At 41.9% G+C, this 13,498-nt stretch overlaps 1 protein-coding gene across 1 annotated transcript in view; it reads left to right on the top strand.

Annotated features, from left to right (window-relative positions):
- FRK (fyn related Src family tyrosine kinase) overlaps positions 1 to 3,703 on the top strand; it is a 63,121-nt gene extending 59,418 nt beyond the window's left edge. The window contains exon 8 of the mRNA XM_069974870.1: positions 1,172 to 3,703. Coding sequence (XP_069830971.1) covers positions 1,172 to 1,389 — 218 coding nt within the window. The 3' untranslated portion in view covers positions 1,390 to 3,703. The remainder of the gene's footprint in view (positions 1 to 1,171) is intronic.
- Positions 3,704 to 13,498: the final 9,795 nt, after the last annotated feature.

Below are 13,498 nucleotides of genomic sequence, written 5' to 3'. Positions count from 1 at the left end.
TCCCTCCACCAGCATGCAGTCACTTCTGCTGCCTGGAGTTTAGGTAACTGTGAATACGACCATGCCGGGTCAGTTCTGTTCATGATCCCTGTTCGCACCAAACTGATCAAAATGGGTCATATCCATAACTACTGTACCCGAACTACAACAACTGTTGTGCAGTTGCACCTGTCTCTGGTAGATTCGGCAACTATTCAGACAACCACGTCAGGTCGGTTCTGTTCGCAAGCCCTATTGAATCCAAATGTGATTCAAGCACGGAATTGACCCAGTGTGGTTGCATGCATAGTTCCCTGACCTTCCGGCAGGGGGTACAACCGCACACCGATCAGGTGAAGAACCATAACGGCAGGTACGTTCTAGAGGGTTTCAACTATGTGTAATTTTAATTAATCAAAAAGCTAGGTACAAGCAATATATCAAAATATATCATGACAACAACCTAACATTTATAGTGAATGTTCTCTGAGAAGGCAAATTAAAGGGATTTGAATGCTTTTACACCATAGTTGTAAGGTCACTCATTACTTTCAATGACTATAAAAAGACATTTTTCCATAGCATATTTTGGTGTTCTTTTACTGTCTGTGTTCCAACCCTTTAGTGATCATAGGTATCAGAGCTTGATTGTCAGCCACTTTTCTTCTTCAATTCGCCTCCAATACATATTTTATAACTATGTTAAGGCTGCAACATGAAGAGTACAAATTGATAGAATATATCAGAACTATCATAGGGTGGATTGCAGTGTTGAATCTTCAGCATTGTTGCCCTTCCACATGAATTTTATTAACCGGTGGCTCATAAAACATCCTTAGCAAAACAAAAGGCGCAAACAATGATGAGATCACATTTTCATTTAATTGAAATTATCCGTCTATTATGAAAATAAAGCAAAACATTCTAACATTCCCTTTCATTTGAAGTTCCTTAATAAGAAACCCAGCATGCAGCATGCAATTACAAATATGGTTTACCTGCAGTTTTTACCAGCTGAGCAATTTCATGTTTTTTAATTGCTGATCAAGGTCTCTTTACTTTAACTGAAAAGACAAGGTCATCATGTACTTAAAGAAATCCCACAGCGCACATCCATGAAAATGATTCCCTTATGTAAATTTTTTAATTACATGGATTATTTTTAACCTTTTTTCCTTCTTCTCTTATGCAGGCATGACTGGAAAGCAGGCATTAGAGAAACTAGAACAAGGTTACAGGATGCCGAAACCCTTCAACTGTCCCCAGGACCTTTATAACATCATGCTGGAGTGTTGGAATGAAAATCCAGAGAGACGGCCAACCTTTGAGACCTTACAGTGGAGGCTTGAGGACTATTTTGATACAGAATCTTCATCTTATCTTGATGCAAATGCATTTGCAACTTCATAGAATTTACAAATAAAAGCAAAATCCATGAAACTTGATTTATATGTTCCTAAAACAGACCAATACTTAAAAAAGATATAAACTATTTTATGTTTGAAGGATAATCAAAATCATTTCAACAAGTTCCCGAACTGCCGCATCGCTACCTGAAAAATATTCACGGGACATTAAACTAGACGTTTATGAGAAATCTAGCACTTTTACATGGCTTATGTACTCCGGAGGTATACTGTAGGCATTTGGAAGCATTTTCATTATCATGGTGTTGGCATCCTGATATCTGGTACACAAATATATTTTATGTGCTGGAATGTATATTATAATGCCCAAGATTTTCCCAAGAAAGGTAGTCTCAAAACATGGGACATACGATTAACACTCCTATTTCATCTCTGACTTTTTACAAATCATTTTTAGCATAAATATTCAATAGTGGTTTCACTAACAAGAAGTGTGAAAACCTAAAAACGTTTGATAGCTGCTACTATTTAAAGCTGGCCTTACTCAAAATCAGGTAAATAGGCCCTTGTACGACCTTCTTACTCTCTTCTGCTGGCACATGATATGTAAAGGAAGAATTTTATGATAAGCAGATCAGCACTCACCCTCCGGGATATATTCACATTTACATCCCAAAGGGTGAGTGCCTCTGCTTGTCATCTTGATATGTTTATCATAACATGAACTGTCTAGAAGTTGGGCACCACCTGGGAATTATTATTTAGCAGTAGGGGCAAATTAGACACAGAGAGGAGCGTCACTCTAAGGTAGTGCCGGTTATCTGACTCTACTCTTTTGCTTATATAAAGAAGGATTTTTTACTCCCTTTGGGCCTTTTCACATTGAGCAATTTCGGCGGAATTCCGAGAGCTCCACCGAAGAACCCCATCTCCCTCAGTCTCTATTGGAGGGCTCGCGTGCCTTCCCTCTCCACGGCTCTCAGCTCAAAGAATTGACTTGTCAATTCTTTGAGCTCAGAGCTGTGAGCCCTCCCATAGACACAGTGTTTCACACCGAGGCAGGCAGGATTCAGCGGCGGAGAGCTCAGCTGCGGAATTCTGCCAAATGTGCTCAGTGTGAACAGGCCCTTTGAGAGACAAGCAATTGCTGAAAGTGTCTGGCACTGACCTGTTCCCTTTATTCCCTTTAAGCTATCTAAAATGTATGGCTAGCATTACATGCTGATTTAGAGATATATATCTAAAAATGTAAGTTGAGTTAAAGATGTTTAATAAATAATCAGCATGTGGATATTCAACATGTACCTATGTTTCTTGTTACTAACTGTCTAATATAGTAAAAGCTGAAGAGAAAACAATTTTTTAAGCTTGTTTTTCCCAGACATATTCTATTTATATTTAAAGGGGTACTCCAACCATTTAAATTTTTTAATCTATTTCGGCCCTTGCATAAAACATAATGAAGGTCCTATTTTAAAATGGCTAGAGTACTCTTTTAAGAGTTAAAATGATCTTTTGGTATGTAATAGATACATATGTGAATTTCCTGTCAATAATGATTATAATATTGAACTTTTCCAAAGTAAAAGGCTTTAAGGGTGCGTTCACACATACAGGATCCGCAGCAGATTTGATGGCGAAACACTGATGTTAGCCAAAAGTCCCCATGAAATGGCTGCTGTTTTACTTGGTTATAACTAACTAAAATAACGTGAAAAGTTTGCATTAGGGCCTTACTTTATAACAAACACAGATTTTCTATTTATTGTTTCTTTCCATTGAATATTTGTTGTTTAACATTATGTAGATAGATAACACTTAATGAACATTGTGATTGATGTCTAAGGCTTTATCCACACCACAAAAGTGCAGTACATCGGTGGTATACATTGGAAAAACTGGCAGGAAGGTGAATGCCTAACTAAACTGTGAACAGTGGGTTCAATTACTATATCACACATTGTACTGTGACTAAGTTTGGTCTATTTGACTATTGGCAAATCATATTCATAAAATAAAGTCTTGCCTCTTAGAAAGGGCAGGGCAATGAGGGGCAAGACTTATTATATGGATATGGTTTGCCAATAGCCTTGTTAATCTTTTGTGTGTCATGATGGGAAGTTATTTAACACCCCGAATGGCGTTTCTTTGCTCAGTCTCCATTTGGCCCATGACAAAACCACTGCTGTGGGGAAACATCAGGGGGGGAGAAGAAAAAAAAATGATTGCACTGCTGAGAGTCATAGTTACTGACATACATATATCTAGGATCTGTCACCACTGCACATTATTGAAGGAAGTGTGATACTTTATTTTTACAGGTTAAACCCATAAATAAAAGTTTTTCATAATCTGTTTTTATTTTCTGATTGTGTTTTTTTCCCCCAGCTTTTCTTTGTGTATGATATTGAGATCACCCATATTACCTAAGATTCTGTTCCCTCACCTATTGTAAATTGTGAACTTAAAGAAGCAGTTCCCAAAAAATTATTATTGTCCCCCCCCCCCAGTAGATGCTGGCACGTATATTCACCGCAGCTGATCGGTGTCCCGCGGCGCGGCTTCGTTTCAGTCCCACGGCGCCATTCAAATCTGATGTGTGCTTCAGGTTCTGCAGTGACTCCTCTTCTCTGTCTTGTAATTGAACGCCGGAAGTCACGCGCTTCCATAGAGAATGTATTGAAGTGTTGGAGTTCCAGCGTGTAATCACAGGACAAAGAAGAGGAGTCACAGCAGCAGCGGATGTGAGCGCGTGCCGGATTTGAACGGCGCAGCGGGACCGGAACTAAGCCACGCCGTGGGACACCTGTCAGCTGCGGTGAGTATACGTGCCAGCGCGTACCGGGGGGGGGGGGGGGGCCAAAAATAATTTTTTGTGAACTGCTTCTTTAATGTTATCTACAGTATGTGTGGGTATTAACTAGAGTTGAGCAAACTTCAAGCACACTATAGGCTGTATCCATGTTTTCCAGGACTCCCTAGGACTGCATCCAACTTTAACGGCCACCGCTAATCAAATGCTGCCCGCTCAGGTTAGGACAAACCAGAGCATGCTCAAAATTTGTTCAACTCTAGTGTTGACTATTCTCGTAATCCTGGCTGTGATGATAATGAGGAGAATGTTAAAAAAAATTACCCTTACAGAACAAGAAGTGTCAGGATATTAAAAGGCTTGATGGTAGGTGTTAAAACTGCATGTTTGGAGGATTTTGTTTATTATAATGACATGAAAAATTAAAATAAACTATTAAAATATATTTAGCATAAAAACCACTGATTTAAACAATTGGACATTTTCTGATGACACATTCCATTGAAAGGATTTTACTTACTTAGAATCAAGGGTGGAAATATGGGGGCAAGATTGCAGTGTCTGGTGGCTGAGGAGAATGAATGGTTCTTCTTACATAATAGAATAACAGTGCTAAACATGATGCATATCATGGCACTGAACTCCATTACAAACTCTATTTTCCACAATGAAAGTTTCATTTATTATTATTATCATTTTGCAATAGTTTTTTTCTAAGATCAGAATATAGCGTCACAATGTGAACACTCTAATAAAATCACTATAAATATCAAAAATAGTAAAACACCATACAGAAATGTGTAAATAAGCAAGGATCCATAAACTCTACATATTATGTGTTCAAGACGTTATGGTAATTGTGTTCTCAGTTCAAAGGTTACAAAAGGTTTGCTAAGAACCTCATTTTTTTCAACAAAATTTTTAGAGCAGTCTTTCAATTTCAAATATCTATGTTGTGTACTGTATATGACAGGGGAGCATATAGAGTTCTAGCACTCGCAAGTTGCTGTTGCACTTTTCTGTTTATGTCAAAAAGTTTTGATCGATCTGGGTCTGAGTGTTCAGACCTTGACCTGTCTTGAGAATGAGCCAGGAGAGAGCCACCCTACAGCGCAGTCTTCTTCCTTCTCTGAGTCAGAATTATAATAATCATCTTTGAGCCCGACTCTTTTCACTGTGGCAGCGCAGTATTTCTCCACTTGTTCTCATGATCGGTCAGGGTCTGAACACCCAGACCGGACCAATCAAAACTTTTGACATGTCTCTTTGACATAAAATGTAAAAATATGTCAGCACTCCAACAGCACAGTTCAATCTATACAGTATGCACACCGCCGTGGCTAAAATACATAAAAAACCAGGAAAGTGCAACAGCAACCTGCAAGTGAAGCAATTACTGCACATATTCCCTTCAGCGTACACACAATGGCACATTCTGTTTGATCTTATAGTTCACTAAGAACCTCATTTTTTAAAATCTTTAGAGCAGGTCTTTATCATGTGTACGCTGTGCGGTAAGTCCTGGCACTTGCAGGTTGCTGTTGCACTTTCCTGTTTTCGTATAATCTCTCTGATGTGTCAAATGGTTTTGATAATGCCATCCGGTTCTGCTCTGATGCTCCTATTGAAATATATAGGATATTTAGGATGACCCCTGACCCCATGCTGGCCCTTCAGCTTGGAGATAGCCACCACATAGAACTGCACATGGCAGGGGCGTAGCTAGGATTCACGGGGCCCCATAGCAAAAAAATTTAAGTGGGCCCCCCTTCCCTATGCATAATTAATAGAGAACTGCCTTTTTATTGCAAACCGTTTTACCAATTTACAGTGGTACCTCAGTTTAAGAGTAACTTTTATTAAGAGCATTTTGCAAGAAGAGCTTACAGTTTTTCAAAATTGCTTTGCTTTGGTTGGTCTGCATAGTGGGGTCTACAGCACTGTACTCTGACCAAGGAAGTCTCCCTCACCTTCCAAATAATAGCAGATCCACTTCAGGCTGGGGCTTACATCAGGGGACAGGACTGTGGGGGTAATCTCTCCATAGCTGTAACCCCTCTCTCCCCAGACAGAGAGTGCTGCATGTATGTGCCCACATCTGCCCTTTTCATTCCGGGTCTATATTTGCGTCTTTTATGCATCTACATTTACAATGAACGTAACTCACCTTAAGTACTGAGAAAATGCTTACGATTACTCCTGTCACTGATTGACTGAGTGGCCAGTCCATCACAACTCAAGGGGAAGGCCTGTCCCGCAACTCACTGCGGGCACAGGGAGAGGTAAGTTCCCACTCCTGAACAAAGTCCCCCCTCCCCTGCCGGCTGCCAGATTTAAAAAAATGTCCGGACTTCTCCTTTAATACACAAAATTAAAAATAAAAAAGAAGTCGGCAATAGATATAAAGTAACACTTTCCTTTTTAATTATACTAGAAATTGCTCTATTTATTGAAATGCCATTGCTGGCTAGAAATATACCTTTACATATATACAGCAATTAACCAACGTTGTTTGGAAAATTTTGAATATTATGAATAAGCAAAGTATTTTAATAATGGGCTCAATTTGTGGTGCTCAGCATAAAGACAATAAGTTATGTTGCATCATATTTCACTTTCCAATTAAAGGAGTATTCAATGGAGCAGAACAACTTACAAATTCATTACACAGATAGACTGCTCTTATTTGAGGCAGTAGCGTGGCCAAAAAATATTAGATGCAAATTAACATATGAATCATAGAGTGGGCTTAATGATGTTATTGGGATTATTTATCACCTGTGCAAGTGAAGGGTATTAGAATTCAATTTATTAAACAAACTGCTTACAAGTGTAACAAATATCCTATCAAATTCTAAGTATAACTGCGCGAAAACTTGTGTTGTGAATACGAATCAGTGTGGCTGTTATCTAAGCATGGCCATGCACTGATTTTATAGTAATGTGTACATTATGTCAATACGATTGTCACTTTTGTGGAGCTTCACTACATTACAGACATTACAGTATATTACATTACAGTATAGAGGCGGTATGCCAACAAAAAGAAACTCTCTTCGGGCATTCATTTCAATATGCCATTTTTACCAGCGTTATGGTTCAGCATTGATGACATGAAACCAAGGCAGTTACTCAGGGCCCCATTTTCAGGGTGCACCTGACAGCAGGGCAGGATCATAGGGAGGCGGCAAGGGGTGCATCTGCCCCAGGTTCAAGGCGGGGGTCAGGAGGTCAGCTTTCCCCGATACACAGCTGAAAGAGGTGCTGTGGGTATGGAGCACTGGCCACCTGCTCCCCCCACACACAGCACAACTGTTACTTAAAAAAAGCTTCTGACAGAGGCGCTGTGTGTGCAGGGAGTCGGCAGTGTTAGGAGCCTCCAGCTCCCCTTCACCACTATTCTGCCCTCCCAGTGTGAGATGGAGACAGGGAATCAGCTGCCTCCATCTCACACACGGAGCCAGGCCCTACCAGCAGATGACACAGAGGGAGCAGGGCAGGTATGAAATACCGTATAGAGGGTACATGTATTATATCTCATTAAGGGGGCGTATATTATATCTCTAAGAGGGAGCATAGGGTCTTATATTTTGTTAAAGGAGCATAGTGTTTTATATCTCTTTAAGGGGTACACAGTAAACTAAGGGTACAGAGTTCATTACACCTCATAAGTCGGAGGCACAGTGCATTGTACCTTATTAATGGGAACCAGTGCATTTTATCTTATTAAGGGGGCACAATGCATTATACCGCATTATACCTCATTATGGGGGCACAATGCATTATTACTTATTAAGGGGACACAATGCATTTCATCTTATTAAGGGGACAGTGCATTTTGTCTTATTAAGGGGGCACAATGCATTATACCTCATTATGGGGACACAATGCATTATTACTTATTAAGTGGACACAGTGCATTATACCTTATTAAGGGGACACAATGCATTTTATCTTATTAAGGGGACAGTGCATTTTGTCTTATTTAGGGGCACAATGCATTATACCTTATTATGGGGGCACAATGCATTATAACTTATTAAGGGGGCAAAGAACATTTTATCTTATTAAGGGGACACAGTGCATTTTGTCTTATTAAGGGGGTACAGTGCATTATGCCTCAGTATGGGGGCACAATGCATTATATCTCATTTAAAAGGGTTGTGTCATGAAGAAAACTATGTCTTTATTGATGCATTATGTTAAACAGATATTTCACTGCATATCACTGCAGCTGAAACATTCATTTTTCTTAGGTATGCATTAAAGTCCAGAATAAGTATAGGTAAGTATAGGTACAAGATGTGTTGTCATTTAGTAACATGCAACACAGCCAGTGCCTGGTGCCAACACTTTAACCCCTTAAGGACAGAGCCTGAAATGGCCTTAATGACAGAGACAAATTTTATGAATATGACCTGTGTCACTTTAGTCATTAATACCTTCGGGATGCTTTTACCTATCCGGCTGATTCTGAGATTGTTTTCTCGTGACATATTGTACTTTACATTTCTGGTAAATTGGAGTCGATACTCATAACAAATCTTTATGAAAAAACCCCAAATAATGTGAAAAAATGTGAAAAAATGCATTTTTCCAACTTTGAAACTTTTTTGCGTATACAGAAAGTGGTTATACCACATAAATTATATATTAAATAGCATTAGCAACATGTCTACTTTATGTTGGCGGCATTTATTAAACTATTTTTCATTTTTTTTACACAATAGGGAGCTTAAAACATTAGCAGCAAATTTCCAAATTTTCAGTCAAATTTCAAAATCAGATATTTTTAGGGACCTGTTCAGGTTTAAAGTGTATTTGAGGGGCCTGTATGTTAGAAAGCCCCACAAAGCACCCCATTTCAGAAACTGCACCCCCCAAACTCTGCAAAAGCACATCCAGAAAGTGTTTTAACCCTTTAGGGGAGTCACAGAAATAAAAGCTAAGTGTGTAAGGAATTTGAAAATTTTAATTTTCTGTGCAGAAATTTTATTGTAATCCAATATTTTTCATAATTATAAACCTATTACCAGAGAAATGCACCCCAATAATTATTGCCCCGTTTCTGCAGTTTATAGAAATACCCCATATGTGGCCCTATTGCGCTATTTGACGCAACCACAAGCCTCAGATATAAGGGAGCGTCTAGTGAATTTCAACGCCTCCGTTATATTTGGTCATTTTTGACTGTACCACTTCAGGTTGGCAGAGGCTCTGGGGTGCCAAAACCTAAAAAACACCCCTAAAGGGACACCATTCAGAAAACTACACCCCTCAAGGAATGTAACAAGGGGTGCGGTGAGCATCTAGACCCTACAGGTGCTTCACAGATTTTCCGAACAATATGGCGTGAAAAAAGAAAAATTTATTTTTTACACTAAAACGTTGTTCTAGCCTTCAATTTTTCATTTTCTTAAAGGGATAAGAGGCAAAAAAAGACAAAAAATGTGTAGCGCAGTTTCTCCCGAGTACAGAAATACCCCACATGTGGCGATAAAGTGCCAAGGGGGCGCAGGACGAGCCTCCAAAGGGAAGGAGCGCCAATTGGCTTTTGGAAGCTGAATTTCACTGAAAAGGATTTCAAGGGCCATGTCGCATTTACAGAGCCCTCGTGCTGCCAAGACACTGGAAACCCCCCACAAGTGATTCCATTCTGGAAACTACACCCCTCAAGGAATCTAACAAGGGGGGCAGTGAGCATATGGACCCCACTGGTGACGGGCACAAATGTGGAACAATGTGACGTGAAAGGGAAAAATTTCATTTTTTCACTTTCATGGCACAAATGTGCCCGTCATCAAGGGGTCCATATCCTCTTTTCCCCCCCTGTTAGATTCCTTGAGGGGTGCAGTTTCCAGAATGGGGTCACTTGTGGGGGGTTTCCAGAGTTTTGGCACCACGAGGGCTCTGTAAATGCGACATGGCGTTCATCATCCATTCTAGCCAAATCCAACCTCCAAAATCCAAATGGCGCTCCTTCCCTTCGGAGGCTTGCCCTGCGCCCACATGGTGCTTTATGTCCACATGTGGGGTATTTACGGACTCGGGGGAAATTGCTCTACACATATTGTGTGTTTTTTTCTCTTTTAACCCCTTGTGAAAATGATAAATTCAAGGCTAAACCAACATCATAGTGTAAAAAATGTAATATTTCATTTTCACGCCACATTGTTCCACATTTGTGCCCGTCACCAGTGGGGTCCATATGCTCACTACACCCCTTGTTACATTCCTTGAGGGGTGTAGTTTCCATAATGGGGTCACTTGTGGGGGGTTTCAACTGTCTTGGCAACACAGAGGCCTTTTGAATGCAACATGGCCCCTCAAAATCCATTCCATCCAAATCCAGCCTTCAAAAACGAAATGGTGCTCCTTCCCTTCGGAGGCTTACCCTGCACCCGCATGGTGCTTTATGTCCACATGTGGGGTATTTACGGACTCGGGGGAAATTGCGCTACACATTTTGTTTTTTTTCTCCTCTTTTAACCCCTTGTGAAAATGATATATTCAAGGCTAAACCAACATTATAGTGTAAAAAATGTAATATTTCATTTTCACGCCACATTGTTCCACATTTGTGTCCGTCACCAGTGGGGTCCATATGCTCACTACACCCCTTGTTACATTCCTTGAGGGGTGCAGTTTCCATAATGGGGTCACTTGTGGGGGGTTTCAACTGTCTTGGCAACACAGGGGCCTTTTGAATGCAACATGGCCCCTCGAAATCCATTCCATCCAAATCCAGCCTTCAAAAACCAAATGGCGCTTCTTCCCTTCGGAGGCTTACCCTGCACCCGCATGGCGCTTTATGTCCACATGTGGGGTATTTCCGTACTCAGGGGAAATTGCTCTACACATTAAATGTTTTTTTTTATCTTTTAACCCCTTGTGAAAATGAAAAAACATGACAAGATTAATAATTTAGAGTAAAAATTTTACAAAAATTACACTAAATGTTGGTCTAGCCTTGATTTTTTTCCATTTCCACAAGGGGTTAAAAAAGAAAATGAACACAAAACGTGTAGGGTAGTGTCCCCTGAGTACGAAAATACCCCACATGTGGACATAATATGCCATATGGGCACAGGGCAAGTCACCAAAGGGACAGAGCGCCATTTAGAGGCTGGAATGGAGGATGGAGGCCATGTCGCAATTACAAAGCTCCTGTGCTGCCAGGACAGTAGAAACCCCCCACAAGTGACCCCATTCTGGAAACTACACCCCATAAGGAATCTAACAAGGGGTGCAGTGAGCATATGGACCCCCCTGGTGACGGGCACTTACGTAGAACATGTGCCGAGAAAATAAAAAATACAATTTTTTTCACTTTCACGTCCCAAATGTGGCCGTCACCAGGGGGCCATATCCCCGCTGCCCCCCTTATTAGATTCCTTATGGGGTGTAGTTTCCAGAATGGGATCACTTGTGGGGGGTTTCTACTGTCCTATCCGCACAGAGGCTTTGTAATTGCATCATGGCATCCTCTAATGGGAATGGCGGCCATACCTACTTAGCTGGGGAAAAGGGACAATTCTAATTTATTTGGGGGTATTAGGCCAATTATTAGTTTATAAGGTTGGAAATGACAGGTGTCCATCAAATTCAACCTGTGTTGATCCAGAGGAAGGCAAAAAATCCTCGTGAGGCAGACGACAGTAGCCTCATCACAGGGGAAAAATTCCTTCCCGACTCCATAATGGCGATCAGAATAATCCCTGGATCAACGTGACCACTGAAATAGGAATAAGGGGAAGAATTTAGATAATGTGGAACCCCAGTGACGTGTGGTGCGCCTTGGAGCGATCCAGTATGTAGAGGCCGGGGTGATCAGGACAGGCGTCACACTGGAAAATGGTGTCCTTCCTGATCCCCCTGTTACCCCACACTCTGCACTTCTTCTGGCGTCTCCTGTTCTCCAGTGTGGGGGACGTCACCTGGAAAATGTTGTCCTGGTGCGATACGGGGTCCTTCATATCCAGAAGCGCTGGGTCCGCTCCATGGCTGCTAAATATTAGGGCGCTATTACTACTTCTGATATGTTCGGATCGTGCCGGAAGCTACAGGGCAGCGAGGGACCGGAAGAGGGGGCGCTGGTATAAAAGTTATCCCCGTACAGGTGGTGACCTTTATCCAGCAGTGGGAAGATCAGTTCCCGGACGATCTTCCCACTAACTCCGAGGATGGGGGGGGAGGGGGCATCTGGGGGCTGGATTCGGGTGTCCCTTCCTACATACACTCTAAGGGTACATGCACACTGCGGAATCGCGACAGATAACCCTTCGTGCATTCCACAGCTGGCACCCGCCGGCGGACTGATGCAGGCGCACGTCTCCGTCCGTGTCATAGACTCCATTCTATGCACGGGCGGATTCCGCTCTCCGTCCAACGTGTTCATTCTTTGGATGGACGACGGATTCCGCCCGTGCATAGATTGGAGTCTATGACACGGGTAGAGACATGCGCCCGCATTAGTCCGCCGGCGGGTGCCAGCTGCGGAATGCACAAAGGGTTATCCTTCGCCATTCCGCAGTTTGCACGTACCCGAAATCTGTAAGTGTACCCTGAGGTACGTTCACAGAGTGTGTAGAATTTCACACCATACCGTGATCTCTTATTGGGACGGTACTGGCGGAAAAGACGTGTCTGGGGGGCAGCGCACACTACGCTACCCCCAGACACGTCACTGGATGATGAGGATGAATGGAGGAAAGAAGGATCCCCCCCATTCATCCTCACTGGCTGTTTCGGTGTCGGAGGTAATAATAACGTATCCCTCTGACGCCGAAAACACCCTGGGGGCCATCTTTATACGGGGATTGGTATATGGGGTATGTAGTGGTGTAGTGTCAAACTTTATTCAATGTAGTGTGGTGTAATGTAGTGTTTTTTACGTGTTTTTTTACAGTAAGTATAAAAAAAAAACCTACGCCAACAAAGGAGTTGCTGATAAATGCCGCACTTATGTGCGGCACTTATAAGCAGACCGTGGCAGTAGGATATAGAAAAAAAACACCCTACGCCAAAAAGGAGGAGTTGCTGATTAGCAGCGCACTTTCGTGCGATGCTGATCAACACTCAGCGGCGATAGGGTGTGGAAAATAGAAAAAAAAAAATTTGGAAAAAAAAACAAAACCTTTTTCTACATTCAGAATATCCCTGTAGCTGCTGATAAGTGTATTACACATATCAGCCGCTAGGGGGCAGCAGAGCGCAAAATCCGGAAAATGACGAGGCTGGAGCCGAAAATAGCCGAGAGAAGACGACGGGGACCGCCGGAAAGACCCGAAGACCGAACGGAATGACGGAGGACGCAGCGAACCCGGAAGACGCCGATCAG

Source organism: Dendropsophus ebraccatus, chromosome 6, assembly GCF_027789765.1.
Source record: "Dendropsophus ebraccatus isolate aDenEbr1 chromosome 6, aDenEbr1.pat, whole genome shotgun sequence".
NCBI lineage: Eukaryota > Metazoa > Chordata > Amphibia > Anura > Hylidae > Dendropsophus > Dendropsophus ebraccatus.
This window is presented reverse-complemented; position numbering and strand designations above follow the sequence as displayed.